General features: G+C 50.9%; 1 protein-coding gene across 1 annotated transcript in view; it reads right to left on the reverse strand.

The window, feature by feature from the left end:
• Positions 1 to 14,020, reverse strand: part of Sptbn4 (spectrin beta, non-erythrocytic 4) — a 57,445-nt gene that overhangs the window by 41,389 nt on the left and 2,036 nt on the right. Inside the window, exons 2-6 of the mRNA XM_013355342.2 lie at positions 12,998 to 13,148; positions 9,243 to 10,176; positions 8,279 to 8,416; positions 4,658 to 5,408; positions 3,108 to 3,310 (exon numbers count right to left, since the gene is read on the reverse strand). Of these exons, the coding sequence (XP_013210796.2) occupies positions 3,108 to 3,310; positions 4,658 to 5,408; positions 8,279 to 8,416; positions 9,243 to 10,176; positions 12,998 to 13,148 (2,177 nt within the window). The remainder of the gene's footprint in view (positions 1 to 3,107; positions 3,311 to 4,657; positions 5,409 to 8,278; positions 8,417 to 9,242; positions 10,177 to 12,997; positions 13,149 to 14,020) is intronic.

The raw sequence follows: 14,020 nt of genomic DNA on the forward strand, positions 1-14,020 counted from the left end.
TACCGTGTCTCTCGTTTCTCATCATTTCAGCTAAGTTGGTTGGTCACAGAGCTTCCAGGTTCCTGTCTCTGCCCCCAGTGCTGGGATTGCGGACATGTGCCACGACAGGGTTTCTCTCTGTAGCCCTGGCTGTCCTGGAATTCTCTCTGTAGACCAGGCTGGCCTTGAACTCACAGAGATCGGCTTGCCTCTGCCTCTGCCTCCTGAGAACTGGGATTAAAGGTGTGTGCCTCCACCACCTGGCTCATACCTAGTTTTTCACATGGGTGCTAGGGGTAAAACTCAGGTCCTCACGCTTGTACCTTAAGCATTTTACCCACGGAGCATTCCCCAGACTGAGGACAGTTTTTAAAGAGTTTTGTTTGTTTTTTTCTGTTTTGGTCACAGTCATGAGCTCCTTGGCATAGAGTGACTTCTCACTATGTCCTTTTTGCATGAATGTAGAAACAAATGAATGTAGGAGGACCCAAGAGAGACAGAGAGAACCAAATGATGAGACAAACATAAGGTCTGAGAAGAGAGAAAAAAAGGGATGTGGTGACCCATGCCTATAAATCCAGTTCTTAGGAGCCTGAGTTAGGAGGGTCTGAAGTTTGAGGTCAGAGTCAGAAATATAAAAAGATCATGCCAACCTTGGCTACTGTCAAGAGAACGGGGCATTAGCAATGCAGATAACATCTTTCTCTAAAGATGAGGGACGAACAGGAAACAGATACAGAAGTAGAGGGTATGTGAGGGCAAAGAGAGACCCAGCATAGAAGGAGCAGGAGGGGCCCAAGAAGAGCAAGCAGGACGACAGCTACTTTGCCCTATTTCTCACCCAGAGTTAGGAAACAGGAAATGCCTTAGAAATTAACCTGCAATCAATTCCACTAGGACTTTGCAAGCAGGACTGGGGGGAGGGGCAAGTGATGTGGGAAAGCCTTCCTCTCTGTGAGACAGAGAAACAATTGGGGTTCCAGTTCCAGCTGGACCACTTCCTGGCTAAGACACTGGACAAATGAACTCCCTCTCTGAGTGTCATTTGTAAAATGCAGCTATAGAAAGTTGTTTGGTGATGGGGATGAGATTGATTTGAGAAGGTGCTTGCCTGGCAAAGCCCTGGTTCCCTCTCCAGCACATTCCAAATGATTGTGGTGCTACATACCTGTAATCCAAATCCATGGGAGGCAGAGGCAGGAGAATGGGAAACTTAATGTTATCCTCAGCTATACGGTAAGTTCCGGGCCAGTCTGGGTTACCTGAGACCCTGTCTCAAAACAAAAACAAAAGCAAAGAAACCTAAAACCTAAGCAAAAGGAGAGCCAGAGAGCTGGTTGGTCAGTTTTTGCAGGGAATTCGGGTTTGGTTGCCAGCACCAACGTGCCAGCTTAGTCACCTGGAAAATCAGTTCCAGAGGGATCTGATGCCCTCTTCGGTCTCCTCCAGCATCAGGCACCCACGTGGTAATCCAAGCAAATCCTTTTCCTCTGCCTTCTCACCTGCTATGACACTCTGCTCTGCCCCATCAGTCCCCTCTCCCCAGGGCCAAAATGCACCTTTCTACCTCTTACTGTCAGGGATTTTTGTCACAGCCAGGCAGGGAAACTAATATACCAACCGCATAGCTTAGCCACCTGTGGGAAAGCCTTCGTACCCACCCTACAGGTAGCAATGTGTCCTCTGTCAAGCAAATATTCTGGGGGCTGGAGAGGTTCAGAGATGAGACCTGTCTCCATCCCTGCCTCTGTCAGCTTAGAACTGGGGTACATGTTCCCTGTGGGCTCCCACAGACCCCTAAAATTTTTTTGCTCTGACATTGATATTAGTCAACATATTTGTCAACCAACATAACAGGAGCCAGGAGTAGCTCCCCAGGAAAGCTGGGGCACAGCTCTGTGTGGCCTTTAACTGTGGAACCTAGAGGAGGATGATATAGGAGCTTGTGGATCCACTGACACCCAGAATCGGTTCCCTTCCTCAGGCTAAAGACAGGAGATTCTCACTGTTCAAATTCTGTATCTTTTGGGTTCACTACCTCCTGTTGGTACACAAAGTAGCCATTTAAAGCAAATCTTAAGCAATACAACAAAGCTAGGAACAGTGGGGGATGTCAGCAATCCCATCATTCAAGAGTCTGAGGCTGGAGGATTACTTTGAGTTTGACATCAGCCTAGGCTATATAGACATGTCTCATTTTTAAAATGATTTATTTATTTTATGTGCATTGGTGTTTTGCCTGCATGTCTGTCTGTCTGTATAAAGGTGTCAGATCCCCGGGGAACAGGAATTACAGACAGTTGTGAGCTGCCATATGGGTGCTGGGAATTGAACCTGGATCCTCTGGAAGAATAGTCAGTGCTCTTAACCACTGAGCCATCCCACCTTCCAGCCTTCCTCCACCCCTGCCTCATTTTTTTTTTTTTTGGTCCCTTGTGTCAGGGTTTCTATGTGTAGCCTCGGTTGTGCTGGAACTCGCTCTATAGACCAGGCTGGCCTCAGACTCAGAAATCCATCTGCCTCTGTCTCCAGAGTACTGGGATTAACAGACCACCAGCGCCCAGAAGACGGTACCTTAAAGAAAAAAAAGTCATAATGACGCATGTCTGTAATCCCAGAATGAGGTAGGTGGAGGCAGAAGAATGAGGAGTTCGAGGTCATCTTCACCTACTTATAATGTTCCAGGCTGGGTGAGAGACTCAGGAAGAGAAGGCGCCTGCTACCAAGCCTGAAAAGCTCAGTTTGATTCTCATACTGACATGGTAGGAGAGGACTGACTCCCTCGAGTATATGTGCTGTTGCGCGCGCGCACGCGCACACACACACACACACACACACACACGGTAGGTAGGACGATAGGTAGGTAGGTAGATAGATAGATAGATAGATAGATAGATAGATAGATAGATAGATAGATAGATAGATAGATATAAAAAAGAAAATCCCAGGCCAACCTGGGCTACAAGAGATCCTATCTCAAAAACATAGATAAATAAACAAGAGGTTAAATTGAAATAAGGGGGAAACAGAGAAGCAGAAAATAGGAACGGGAGGAAAGATCTGGATATGCCTCCCCGGTCCACTGTGCCCAGACCCCACCTTCTGTGGTTCCGGAACTCTGGACCTACTTCTCCAGCAGCCGGGCCACTGCCTCCTGCGCCTGCTCCCCATAGGCGTTGCCTTGCCGCAGCAGGCCCTCTGCAGCTTGCACCGCCACCTGCATCTTTTGCTGGTTCAGCTCCATCGTGGTGAGAAAATCCCGGTGCCTTTTCATTGCCTCTTCCACTGACTCCACCGTGCAGGGGAGCTCGGCGCCAGAGAGCGCCACCTCCTGGGAACGGAAGGGACACAGGTCAGCTCGCCACCACCCCAGGACTCCAGAGAGGCGGCCAGCCGGCTTCAAGCTCTATTCCGCTCCAGGGCTTTTGCTCTTGCTGGACCTGCTCCTTAGCAGTATGTCTTTCCAGATTCCCTCAGGCCTCTGTCCTCTCTGCCCAAATCTAACAATGGCCCCTCTTGCTATTGCCTTCTAGATAACCCACAACCCCAAGTCACTCCAATCGTGATTGTCTAAAAATTCATCTCTACCAAAACCCAAGAACATGGTGGCATGTTCTTTAATCTCAGCATTTTATGAGGTGTAAGCAAGTAGATCTGTGAGAGTGTAAGGCTAGCCTGGTCTATATAAAGAGCTCCAGACATCTTGGGCTACATAGTGAGACCCTGTCTCCATAAAAGCAAAGGGCTGGAGGGATGGCTCATGGGTTATGAACATTTACAGCTCTTCCATAAGACCCAAACACCCATATCTGGCCGTTCACAACCACCTATAACTCCAGCTCCAAGGCTCCAGAACCTTGGCCTTCTGAGGAACCTGTACTCAAATGCTTATATGCACATGTGCACACAGTTAAAAATAATTCTTTTTTAAAAAATTAAGCCAGGTCAGTAAGGGTCACGCTTTTAATCCCAGTACTCAGGAGGCAGAGTCAGGTGGATCTCTGAGTTCAAGACCTGCCTGGTCTACAGCGTGAGTTCTAGGAGATCCAAGGCTACACAGAGAAGTATTCTGTCTTGAGGTTAAAAAGGATAGGGAGCTGAAAGATGGCTCACCTGTTGCACTTCTGGAGGACCTGGGTTCGATTCCCAGCACCTGTATGGTGGCTCAAAACTATCTGTGACTCTTTTTTGGTCTCCTGGGACTCTAAATGCACTTTATGCGCAGACATACGTGAGCAAATCAAATAAAAATAAATCTTCAAAAAAATTAAAATGTGGTTGCATGTGGCGGTGCAGACCTTTTATCCTAGCACCAAGGAAACAGAAGCAGGAGGATCTCTGTGAGTTCAAGGCCAATCTGGTCTACATAGCAAGATCCAGGACAGTCAAGACAACAAAGAGAGACCCTGTCTCAATGATAAATAAATAACAAAACAACCAACTCCAGAAACCCCCCCCACTCGACATAACCTTTAAATGCTGTCACACACCTGCCCTCCCCTTCACAGTCCAAAACTCAATTTTCCCGATAAACAACTACTTCTCCCTTAATTCCCTATCCCCATCTCGAATAAGACAGAAATCTAGGAGTCCCGGGAAACACAACTAAGTTAGTCCATACCCCACCCCCACCTGTTGAAGCCCCGAACCCGCACCCCAGCGCACCGCCAGCGGGCACCTGGTTGCGCAGCACCGCGAGCGCCTGGCACAGGTCTCTCAGGAAGAGCTGATAGACGTGCGCCTGGACCAGCGCCTCCCTGCGGTCCTCCCACAAGCCGAGCAGTTTGTGCCAGCCAACTTCGAGGTGCGGCAGCCACTCGTCTAGCGCCAGGCCGGGGCCCAGCTCGGCACCGTCGGCCGCCAGCAGCGCCTCGCTGGCAGCCACGATGCGCGTGTAGTCCTCCTCGCGCTGGTCCACCTCCTCCTTGAGCGCGGCGTGCCGCGCCAACAGCGTGTCCGCCTCCTCCAAGCTGCGCGGCAGCGGTCCCTCGATAGCGCCCGCCGCCTCCTGCGCCCGCACCAGCCAGTCCAGGAAAGTATCCAGATCGCGCAGGAAACGCTGCAGGCGACCTGCCGCCGCCACTGCCTCGCCGCAAGCCTGAGCCGCTCCGGCCAGCGCGCCCCACTCGGCTCCCAGTTCCTCGGCGCCCTGGTGCAGGCGTGTCGCCTGTGCCGGGAAGCGCTCTGCCAGCAGCGCAGCCTCCTCCAGCAGCGCCGCTTGTCGCGGCTCCAGTGCCTGCAGGGCCGCCTCCAGGCCACTCAGGCGCCACTGAAGAGCTCCGCCTGCCCGGGGCGCGCTCTCCACTGCACGCCGCTTCTCGCGCACTTGGGCACGCACCTCGGCCACCTCCAGCACGTGATTCTCCACCAGCAGCACAGCGCTCATCTCTTCTTTGCGCTGTTCCACCAGCTCCACGATGCGATTCCACCTGTCCAGGAGCAGGAAAGAGGGTAATCAACCGGAGGCCCATGAGCCCAGGATAAAATTCATTTCTTGGCCAGGGGACCTGGGAAAAGGTGGGTTTGTGCCTGGATAAATAGGATCCCACCCTGGGCAGTGGCAGCTCTCAATGTATTGCTCCAGGGCCATCAAATTTTATCTTCATAATAATATTAGAACCCTGTTTGTCATCTCATTCTCTTCTGGAGTTTAATTAGCATTTCCAGAGGCCAGGTGTTAGCGACTGAAGACAAAAAGACCAGAGGACTCAGCAACCTGCCTTTAGCACAGTCAGTGCATAGAACTACAACTGTGGGGAGTGGCACATGCCTATAATCTTAGCACTCTAGGGGGCGAGGGAGGAGGATCGTCTTGAGTTCAAGACCAGCCTTGGATATAGAGATAAGAGGACAAGAAAGACAGAGTGCATGCTTCACATGCTACTCTTTCCTCTGTCTTCTATTATGAAAAATACTTACATTTACGGTCTGGGATGTAGCTCAATCCAACAGTTGCCTAGCATGTGCAAGGCCCTCGATTCCATTCCCAGCATCATGAAAAAAGAATTAATTGTGCCAACATCCACAGGCTCTTTATTCAGGTTTGATTTCTGCAGCTGTGTGTGTGTGTGTGTGTTGTGCACATACATTTGCATGTGTGTCCTGGTGCACATACACGTGAGTTAGTCTGCAGAGGCTAGAGGCTGACACACCTATCTTCCTAAATCACTTTCCATTTTATTTCTTGAGGGAGGCTCTCTCCCTGCATCTGTAGCTCTCCAGCTCTGGCTCTCTGGCTAGTCCAGCTAGTCAGCTTGCCCTGGGGAGGGGGATCCTCAGCTCCGCCTCTCAAGTGCTAAGCCTGTTGCTTCCCTCACACTTCTAAGATAAAGTAAGTGAGGGTTCTTTGTTTGTTTTTAGTGTTTTGGGTTTTTTTTGTTTGTGCTCATTTCATCTGGATGTATTTATGTGCAACAAGTGTCAGCCACATGCCCTTAGAGGTTAGAAGAGGGTGTTGGATCCCCTGGAGCCGGAGTTACAGAGGGTTGTGAGCCTCCATGTGAGTGCTGGGAACCGAACAAGAGTAGTGCTCTTAACTGCTGTGCCATCTCTCCACGCTACCCCACCCATCCCTTTTTAGATGGGTTCTAGTGTGTATCTCGGGCTGGCATCCTGCGTCAGTCTCTTGAGTGGTGGGATTGGATACAGGCATGCCTCTGGTTTTTGAGGGAGGATCTTGCTAAGTTGCCAAGGCTGGCCCTGAATTGCTGGACTCTAGTTCCTCTTGCCTTGGCCCCTATATGGTAGCTGGACCTGAATGGACTTGAGTTTTGAAGGTCTGAGTTTCATGTCCTCCCCACGCTGGCAGGACTTCTAGTGTGGTATTTCCAGAAGAAACATATTAACTTGCTCTTTGTTCCGAAACAACTCTAAATTCTGGGCCTAAAAGATATCCCAACACTCAGGAGGCAGAGGCAGGAGAGTCTCTGTGAGTTCAAGGCCAGCTTGGTCTACAGACCGAATTCCAAGACAGCTAGGGTTACATAGAGAAACCCTGTCTGGGGGGGGGGGACAAAAAAGACATAAAGAAAAAAAGAAAGAAAGAAAGAAAGAAAAAGAAAAAAATCTATCCCCCCAAAAGAAAAAAACTTAAGGAGCAAAAGCACTTGCCACCAAACCTAATGGCCTGGGACCCATGTGTCGGTAGAAGAGAACTGACTACTGAGATTGTCTTCACACACGGGGGGGGGGGGGACAGGGAGAGGGAAGAGAAGGAAGAGGAGAAGAAGAAAGGAAGGAAGGGAAAGAAGGAAAGAAGGAAGGAAGAAAATGCAGTTTTAAAAAACATGTCCTAAACTCTGGAAGCCCTGTTATGGAAATTGGGAGATAAGGAGATGAAACAGTAAATATAAAGTTCTTGGGAATCTGCTCATGACAGCACATGCCTGTACATAGGAGGTGGACTGCAAACTGTTATACAGAAAGTTCAAGACTAGCTTAGGGTACACAAGACCTTATCTCAAAAGGACAAGCAAGCTGGCTATGGTGGGACACATCTTAATCCCAGCAGTTGTGAGGCAGAAGCAGGCAGAGCTCTGCAAGTTCAAGGTGAGGCCAGCCTGACCTACATAGCAAGTTCCAGGGATGGCCATTGCCACATAGTGAGCCCCTAACTCTAGGTAGGTAGGTAGGTAGGTACTTAGGTACGTAGGTTCGTACATATATACATACATACATAGGTAGACACACAGATGCATAAAAAATAAATAGCAAAACATAGAGCCAGATGTGGTGGCACATGCCCGTAATCCTGGTACCTGGGAGGTGGAAGAAAGAGGATTTAGAGTTCAAAGTCGCCCTCAGCTACATAGTGAGTTCAAGGGCCAGCCTGAGCAACAGAAGCCCTTGCCTTGAGGCCAAAGTAATAGAGAAGTAAATAAGAATCCCCAAATAAGATGAAGAGCTTGGGAAATCTCCTGGCCAATAATAGCACCTCATAAACTTTCTGAGCAAACTAGGGAATAGTCAATGAGATGGCTGCACCCCACATTAGCCCATCACTACCAGCACTGAGTATGTATTACCTTTTCGCCAAGGTTTTCCTTGAGACTGAAGAGATGGTTCAATGGTTAAGAACTCATACAGCAGCGGACCCTATTGCCATCCCCAGCATGTGAATTGGAGGGCTCACAACCCCCTGTAACTCCAACTCTAGGGGATGCAATGCCCTCTTCTGGCTTCTACAGGCACTGCACTTAAGTGTGTGTCTTTCCGAAAGGGGGGTTGGAATCCCACACCTTTGGCTTTCACAGACAGAAGGTACTGACAGGAAGGCCTTTCCTACCCAGGCCCCACCTACCTGCTGTTGAGGTGACCCTGGCAAGAGCGCACTTCATCTGAGCTGGGGTGACCTCCTTCCACCAACTCCTGAACAGTGTGGTTCACATCCAGGACTCGGCCCATCAGGCTGTTCATCTCCTGGTCCAGACTTTCGAATCTGCAGAAGAGGGTGGAGAAATCAGAGGGGCGGACTCTTCAGCCTTGTGGCTAGCTATATACACCCTTGGTACTTTCTCGCCTACTGTGACTGCCCTTGGCATCTGTCTCCCTTCCTATGCAGTCCTCCCCTGACCCCTAGCTCACAGCTCCCAAGCTCCTGACCCCTAGATCTTATTTTGGAGAACTGCTCCAGATCACGATTCCCCCCATGGTCTATATCTATTTGGCCTCCTCTTCAGCGCCCAACTCAGCTGCCACTGTCACCTCCCTCAACCTGCCCTCCATATATCAGGCCAGGATTATTGATTTATTTTTAATTTTTGAGGTAGGGTCTCACTATGTAGCTTTGGCTGTTCTGGAACTCATCATGGAGACCAGACTGGCCTGGAATTCACAGAGATCTGCCTGCCTATGCTGGGATTAAAGGTGTGCTTCAGGATGGGAGCCGTGTTAGGAGCTAGAGAGATGACATCTGTCTTAATGGGAGACCCAGACATGGGCCAGGTTGGAAGGGTCTGTCAATATGTGTGCTCTGTGACTATAAACAACAGCAGCAAGTGGATGTGGGAGGCTCTGCACCCTGAAAGCCTTTGCTAGGTCTTTCACGTTTGTGAACTCATTTCCTGTTCCCCACAAGCGTGAGACGTAGGCAATATGCACACCCTGTTTGATACATGGGCAAACCGAGGTCCAGAGTGTAAGGCAGTCACAAAGCTGATGAAGAATAAAGCTGGGGTTGCCCCCGTGTGAATTGTTGAGCCAAAGCATTGTGAGGTTGGATGTGTGAGCAAGGGGTCATGAGGGTCTTTCAGGTGTGCGCTCACCGGTGCTGCACCACCTCAACGTCGTCGAGGGAATCGGGTACACGCATGGCCAGCAGCCACTGCTCTTTCTCGCCAATCCACAGCTCGCACGCGTGCACCTCGCCGAACATACGGTACACGGCGAGCGCGTCCCGCAGCCACTGGCGTCGCAGCGCGGCCACCTCGGTCACCTCGGCGAACAACTGCTCGGCTTCCACCACGCGCACTTGCAGCGCCACCACTAGGGGCCCCGCGCCACTGGCTCCTCCCAGTGCCGCCAGCTGGCGTCGCAGGCCACTCACAGGGCCGCGATGCGCTTCCACCTCCCCGGTGAGAGCGCGGTGCTGGCGTGCCAGGCGACGGCTGGACGCCTCGTCGTGACCGAAATCGCCGGCCGCTGCCAGGCGGTACGCGTCGCGAAGCCAGTCCAGGAGCCCGTCTAGGTCCGCGCCGAACTGATGCAGAGCCCGCGCCTCCTGCAATCTTCGTTCCCGACGCGCAGCCGCCTCTTCCAGCCGCTGCCACCGACGTCGGGCGCTCGCCGCGCGCTCCGCCAGGCTGGCCAAGTGCAAGGGCTCAGCGCCCGGGCCCACGGAGCCACCCGCCGCCGCCAGCTCCTCTCCGCGTCGCAGCGCCTGCTGCAACAGCGTCCGTCGGCCGCCCAGTTCGCCCTGCAGGATCTTGTGCTGCGCCAGCAGGCGAGCGGTGCTGGACAGGTCGTGCGCGCCTCCCGCCGTGCCCGCCGCGCCGCCACTGCCGCTCGTGGCCTCTAGGAGGCGTTCTTTGTCCCGCGCCCAGCTCTCCGCCTCCTCCAGCTCCTGCAGCAGCGCCCACAGGCTCCGCGAAGCCTCTAGCTCCGCGCGCCGCCGCGCCGCCTGATCCTGCAGCTCCGCCAGACAGCCATGCACGTGGTTCACGCGGTTACAAATGACCTGAGGATCGCAGGGCTGATAACCTGGGGCAGGGGAAGGAGAGGATAGGAAGAGGCGCGAGCCCGTGTCACCCCATGCTAAGACTTCCCGAACACCCCAACTTTGGAGCAAGCACTCCATTCTCAGCCTTCTCACCGGCTACCTCAACCTTCCGACCGTGGAATGCCACCACCTGTTTACTCTTTCTTTAGGGCAATGGTTCCCTTCGGGCCGGTAAGGACTATCTTCTTCATTAATTATCACATTCTGCATTCCAAACCACAGGGCAGAGCTCGGGGAATGGGGTGACAGGCAGCTGACTGATGGATTCCAAGCATCTCAGATGTGTATTCGAGAATGTAAATACTATTTCCCTGGAAACGGGCCAAGTGTAACTTCCTTGCCCTTCAGGAAGTGTTTAGGATTCCCTCTCCTTGCCTCATCTATTAACGTGGTTTTTTGTTAGGTTGGTTTTTGGTTTGGTTTGGCTTGGTTTTTTTTTTTTTTTTTGAAACAGGTCTTGCTATGTAGCCCTGGCTGTCCTATAATTCACTATGCAGACCGGGCTGGCCTCGAACTCTCAAGGTCCAGCTACCACTGGCTTCTCTAATAATGGGATTAAAGATGTGTGCCACCATGCCGTCCCATAAACTCTTTTCCTCGAATAATTTTACTTTCTCCGTAGTCCCTAGTTTTTAAGTAGAGAAATTGCGAAATTCATTTAACTGTCAACCTGTCTTCGATGGAGCAAATACAGTCAATAGTGCATGCCTGTAATCCCAGAGTTTGGGAGGTGGGGGCAAAGGGATTGCAAGTTCGAAGCCATCCTGGGCTTCATGACAAGACTCTGTCTAAAAATCTAAAAAATAAAAGGGGGCTGGAAAGATGGCTGAGCAGTTAAGAGCACTTTTGCTCTTCCAAAGCGACCTGAGTTGGGTTCCCAGTTGACTCACAACTGACTGTAACTGCAGCGGCACGGGATTTGATGCCCGATACTGTCCTCCACGGGCACCCACACTCACGCAGGCACACACGCACACATAAAAGTAAAATTAATCTTTAAAAATATTTTTAAAGTCAAGCTAAGTGGCCCAACTATTTAGGAAACTGCCCTTGTTACCAAGTGAGTTCAAGGCTAGCCTGAGCACCTTAGTGAGGCCTTGTGTCAAAATAAAAAATGAAAAGGAGGCCCAGCATAGCCCAGCATCAGAGTATTTGCTCAGAGGGCGCGTGTGAGCAGCTGGGGGCCGCCCGCTCAGTGTGTCCAAAGTCCTGGGTCCAATCCCCAGCATTCAAAAGGGGCGGGGTCGATCAAGAGATGCTCTGGATTAGTAGTGCACCATCACCATGACAACACAGCCCACATTGGTCATCTCAGGGGCTGGGAAGTCACAAGAGGAGGGCAGGGGAGACCTCCTGGATATTCATCCCTAAGGCAAGAGAGGACCCCAACAGCCTCCTCTGAGGGCATGATGTGGGCAACAGGAGTTTGGGTCCAAATCAGGACAGCCACCAGGATCAGGAAAAAAATTCAATTCTCTCTCTCTCTCTCTCTCTCTCTCTCTCTCTCTCTCTCTCCCTCCCTCCCTCCTTTCCTCCCTCCCTCTTTCTTTTTCTGAGATAGGAAGTCAAGTAACTCCAAATGCCTTGAATTCTCTGTGTAGCCAAAGATGACCTTAAGTTTCCAATCCTCCTGTCTCCATCTTCCAAGTGCAAGGCTTACAGTCACCACCACACTGTTTGTTGGTGCAAAGGATTGAACCCAGGGCTTCCTGCATGCTAGGCTAGAACTCCCTCACTTAGCCACATCCCTAGCCGAAATTTGCTCTTAGGAAATAGCACATTCCCAATAAGAGTGAGAAACTCCTCCATCATCTTGCAAGCTCTGAAGTGTGGGCTTCAGTTTTCTCATCAAAGAAAAGGCTGTCAGCACTCAGGGTTAGCAGACAAACATCAGACAAGAATCGGGACACCATCACAGAAGCCATTCCCGAACCACACGGAAACAAAAGCGAGTCAACTCACAGGCATTCCTGCGCACAGACAAAATCAAGGTGGCTGTGCAAACCACAATGACCCCCGCATCCCCTCAGCCAGCTGAGGTAACTAAGTACTATTGTCAACTGCGGGAGCCTCCACTTGTTACACCTATACAAATAAGAATGGTTGGGATGCTGAGTCAGGAGGGGCTGGAAAGATCACTCATGGTTAAGAGCACCTCTGCAGAGGACCCCGGTTCAATACCCAGCACCCACATGGCAGTTCACAACCATTCATAACTACAGTTTAAGGGGATCCAGTGCTCTCTTCTGACCGCCAAGGTTACCAGGCATGTATGAGGTACATACATGCAGACAAAAATAAATCTAAAAACAAACAAAAAAAATGTGACAGGGTTTCTCTGTGTAGCCCTAGCTGTCCTGGAATTCACTCTGCCTTTGAACTCAGAGATCCTCCTGCTTCTGCCTCCCGAGTGCGGGGATTACAGGTGTGCACCACCACACTGGGGACATCCTCAACTCTTTGTACGTTTGATGTTGTTGTTTTATGGTGTTAACTGAGATTAAGTTGTGAAAAACTTAGCACATTCGTGTTCAAAACAAGAAAAGTATTTCCGTATAACCACAAAGCAGGATAAAAATTTCGTGGTCCAATATTCCACTTGGCATTGGCACCCCCATGATCTTCCTAACCAAGTGAGATCCTATACTCTACTTAGATGCCTCCAAGAACGGGGAGACCTCGCTCCCTCCTTCCCTCCCTTCCTCCCTCCCTTCCTCCCTCCCTTCCTCCCTCCCCCCTCATCTCTCAGGAGTCCTCCATGTCTCCAGTACGAAAGCCCCCCCCTCCATTCCGCAGACTTACCCTGCAACTGAGAGAACCTCAGGGCTGCGGCATTGAGGGCCTCCACCCGCTCACTCTGGGCTGCGATGTCCCCCTCCAGGAGGCCATGCTTCTGCAGCAGGTCATCAGCCTCCACCAGATGCTGCCCACATTCCCGAGACAGCAGCTGAGTCTGCCAGGAGACAGCACTGAGTTAGTTCACCACTGTCATCGCTCAGGGCCACTCTCTCTCTCCCCACCTATCTTTGGTAGACATCTCTTCTCCAAACTGACTCACTCTATCCAGGTGTTTTCCCTCTAGCCAGCTATCCGTCTGCTTTTCTGTGTGTGTGGTATGTGGGTGTGTGGTCTCTGTGTGTGGTGTGCACATGTGTGTATGAGTATGTGGGGTGTTTGTATGTGTGTGTGTGTGGTGTGTGTGGTGTACCAGGTGTGCAGAGAGTATGTGTGTGTGTGGTGTGTATGTGTGTGTATATGTGTGGGGGATGCTTTGTGGTGAATTAAGTGTGTATGGTGTATGGGATGTGTGGTGTGTGTGTATGTGTGTATATATGTGTGTGATGTGTGTACATGTATATGTGTGTAATTGTGTATGGTGTATGGGATGTGTGGTGTGTGTGTATGTGTGTACATATGTGTGTGATGTGTGTGCATGTATATGTATGTAATTGTGTATGGTATATGGGTGTAATCGGCGTAATAACCAGGCTAGCTTAATATGAAACAGCAAATTTTAATGAGGGGATTGCTTACAACACCAGGGCTCCAGCAGTGAGCAGGAGATACAAAAAAAGAGGGTGGCAGGCTAACAATTTATATGTAAACATTAGCCCGAGGCGAACACGCCCCCTAAGGGGGCTGGGCTATCCCTACATATGGGGTGTGTGGTGTACGCGTGGGGGGCTATGTGGTGTGTGTGATGTATGGTGTGTGTGTGTGATGTGTATGTGTGTGTGCATGTGTGTTTGTAATGTGTGTGGGGTTGTGTGTATGGAATACGGAGGGTGTATGGTGTGTGTGTGATGTGTGTGGGGTTGTGTGTAT

This window comes from Microtus ochrogaster, unplaced genomic scaffold, assembly GCF_000317375.1.
Source record: "Microtus ochrogaster isolate Prairie Vole_2 unplaced genomic scaffold, MicOch1.0 UNK115, whole genome shotgun sequence".
In the NCBI taxonomy this organism is placed as follows: Eukaryota; Metazoa; Chordata; class Mammalia; order Rodentia; family Cricetidae; genus Microtus; species Microtus ochrogaster.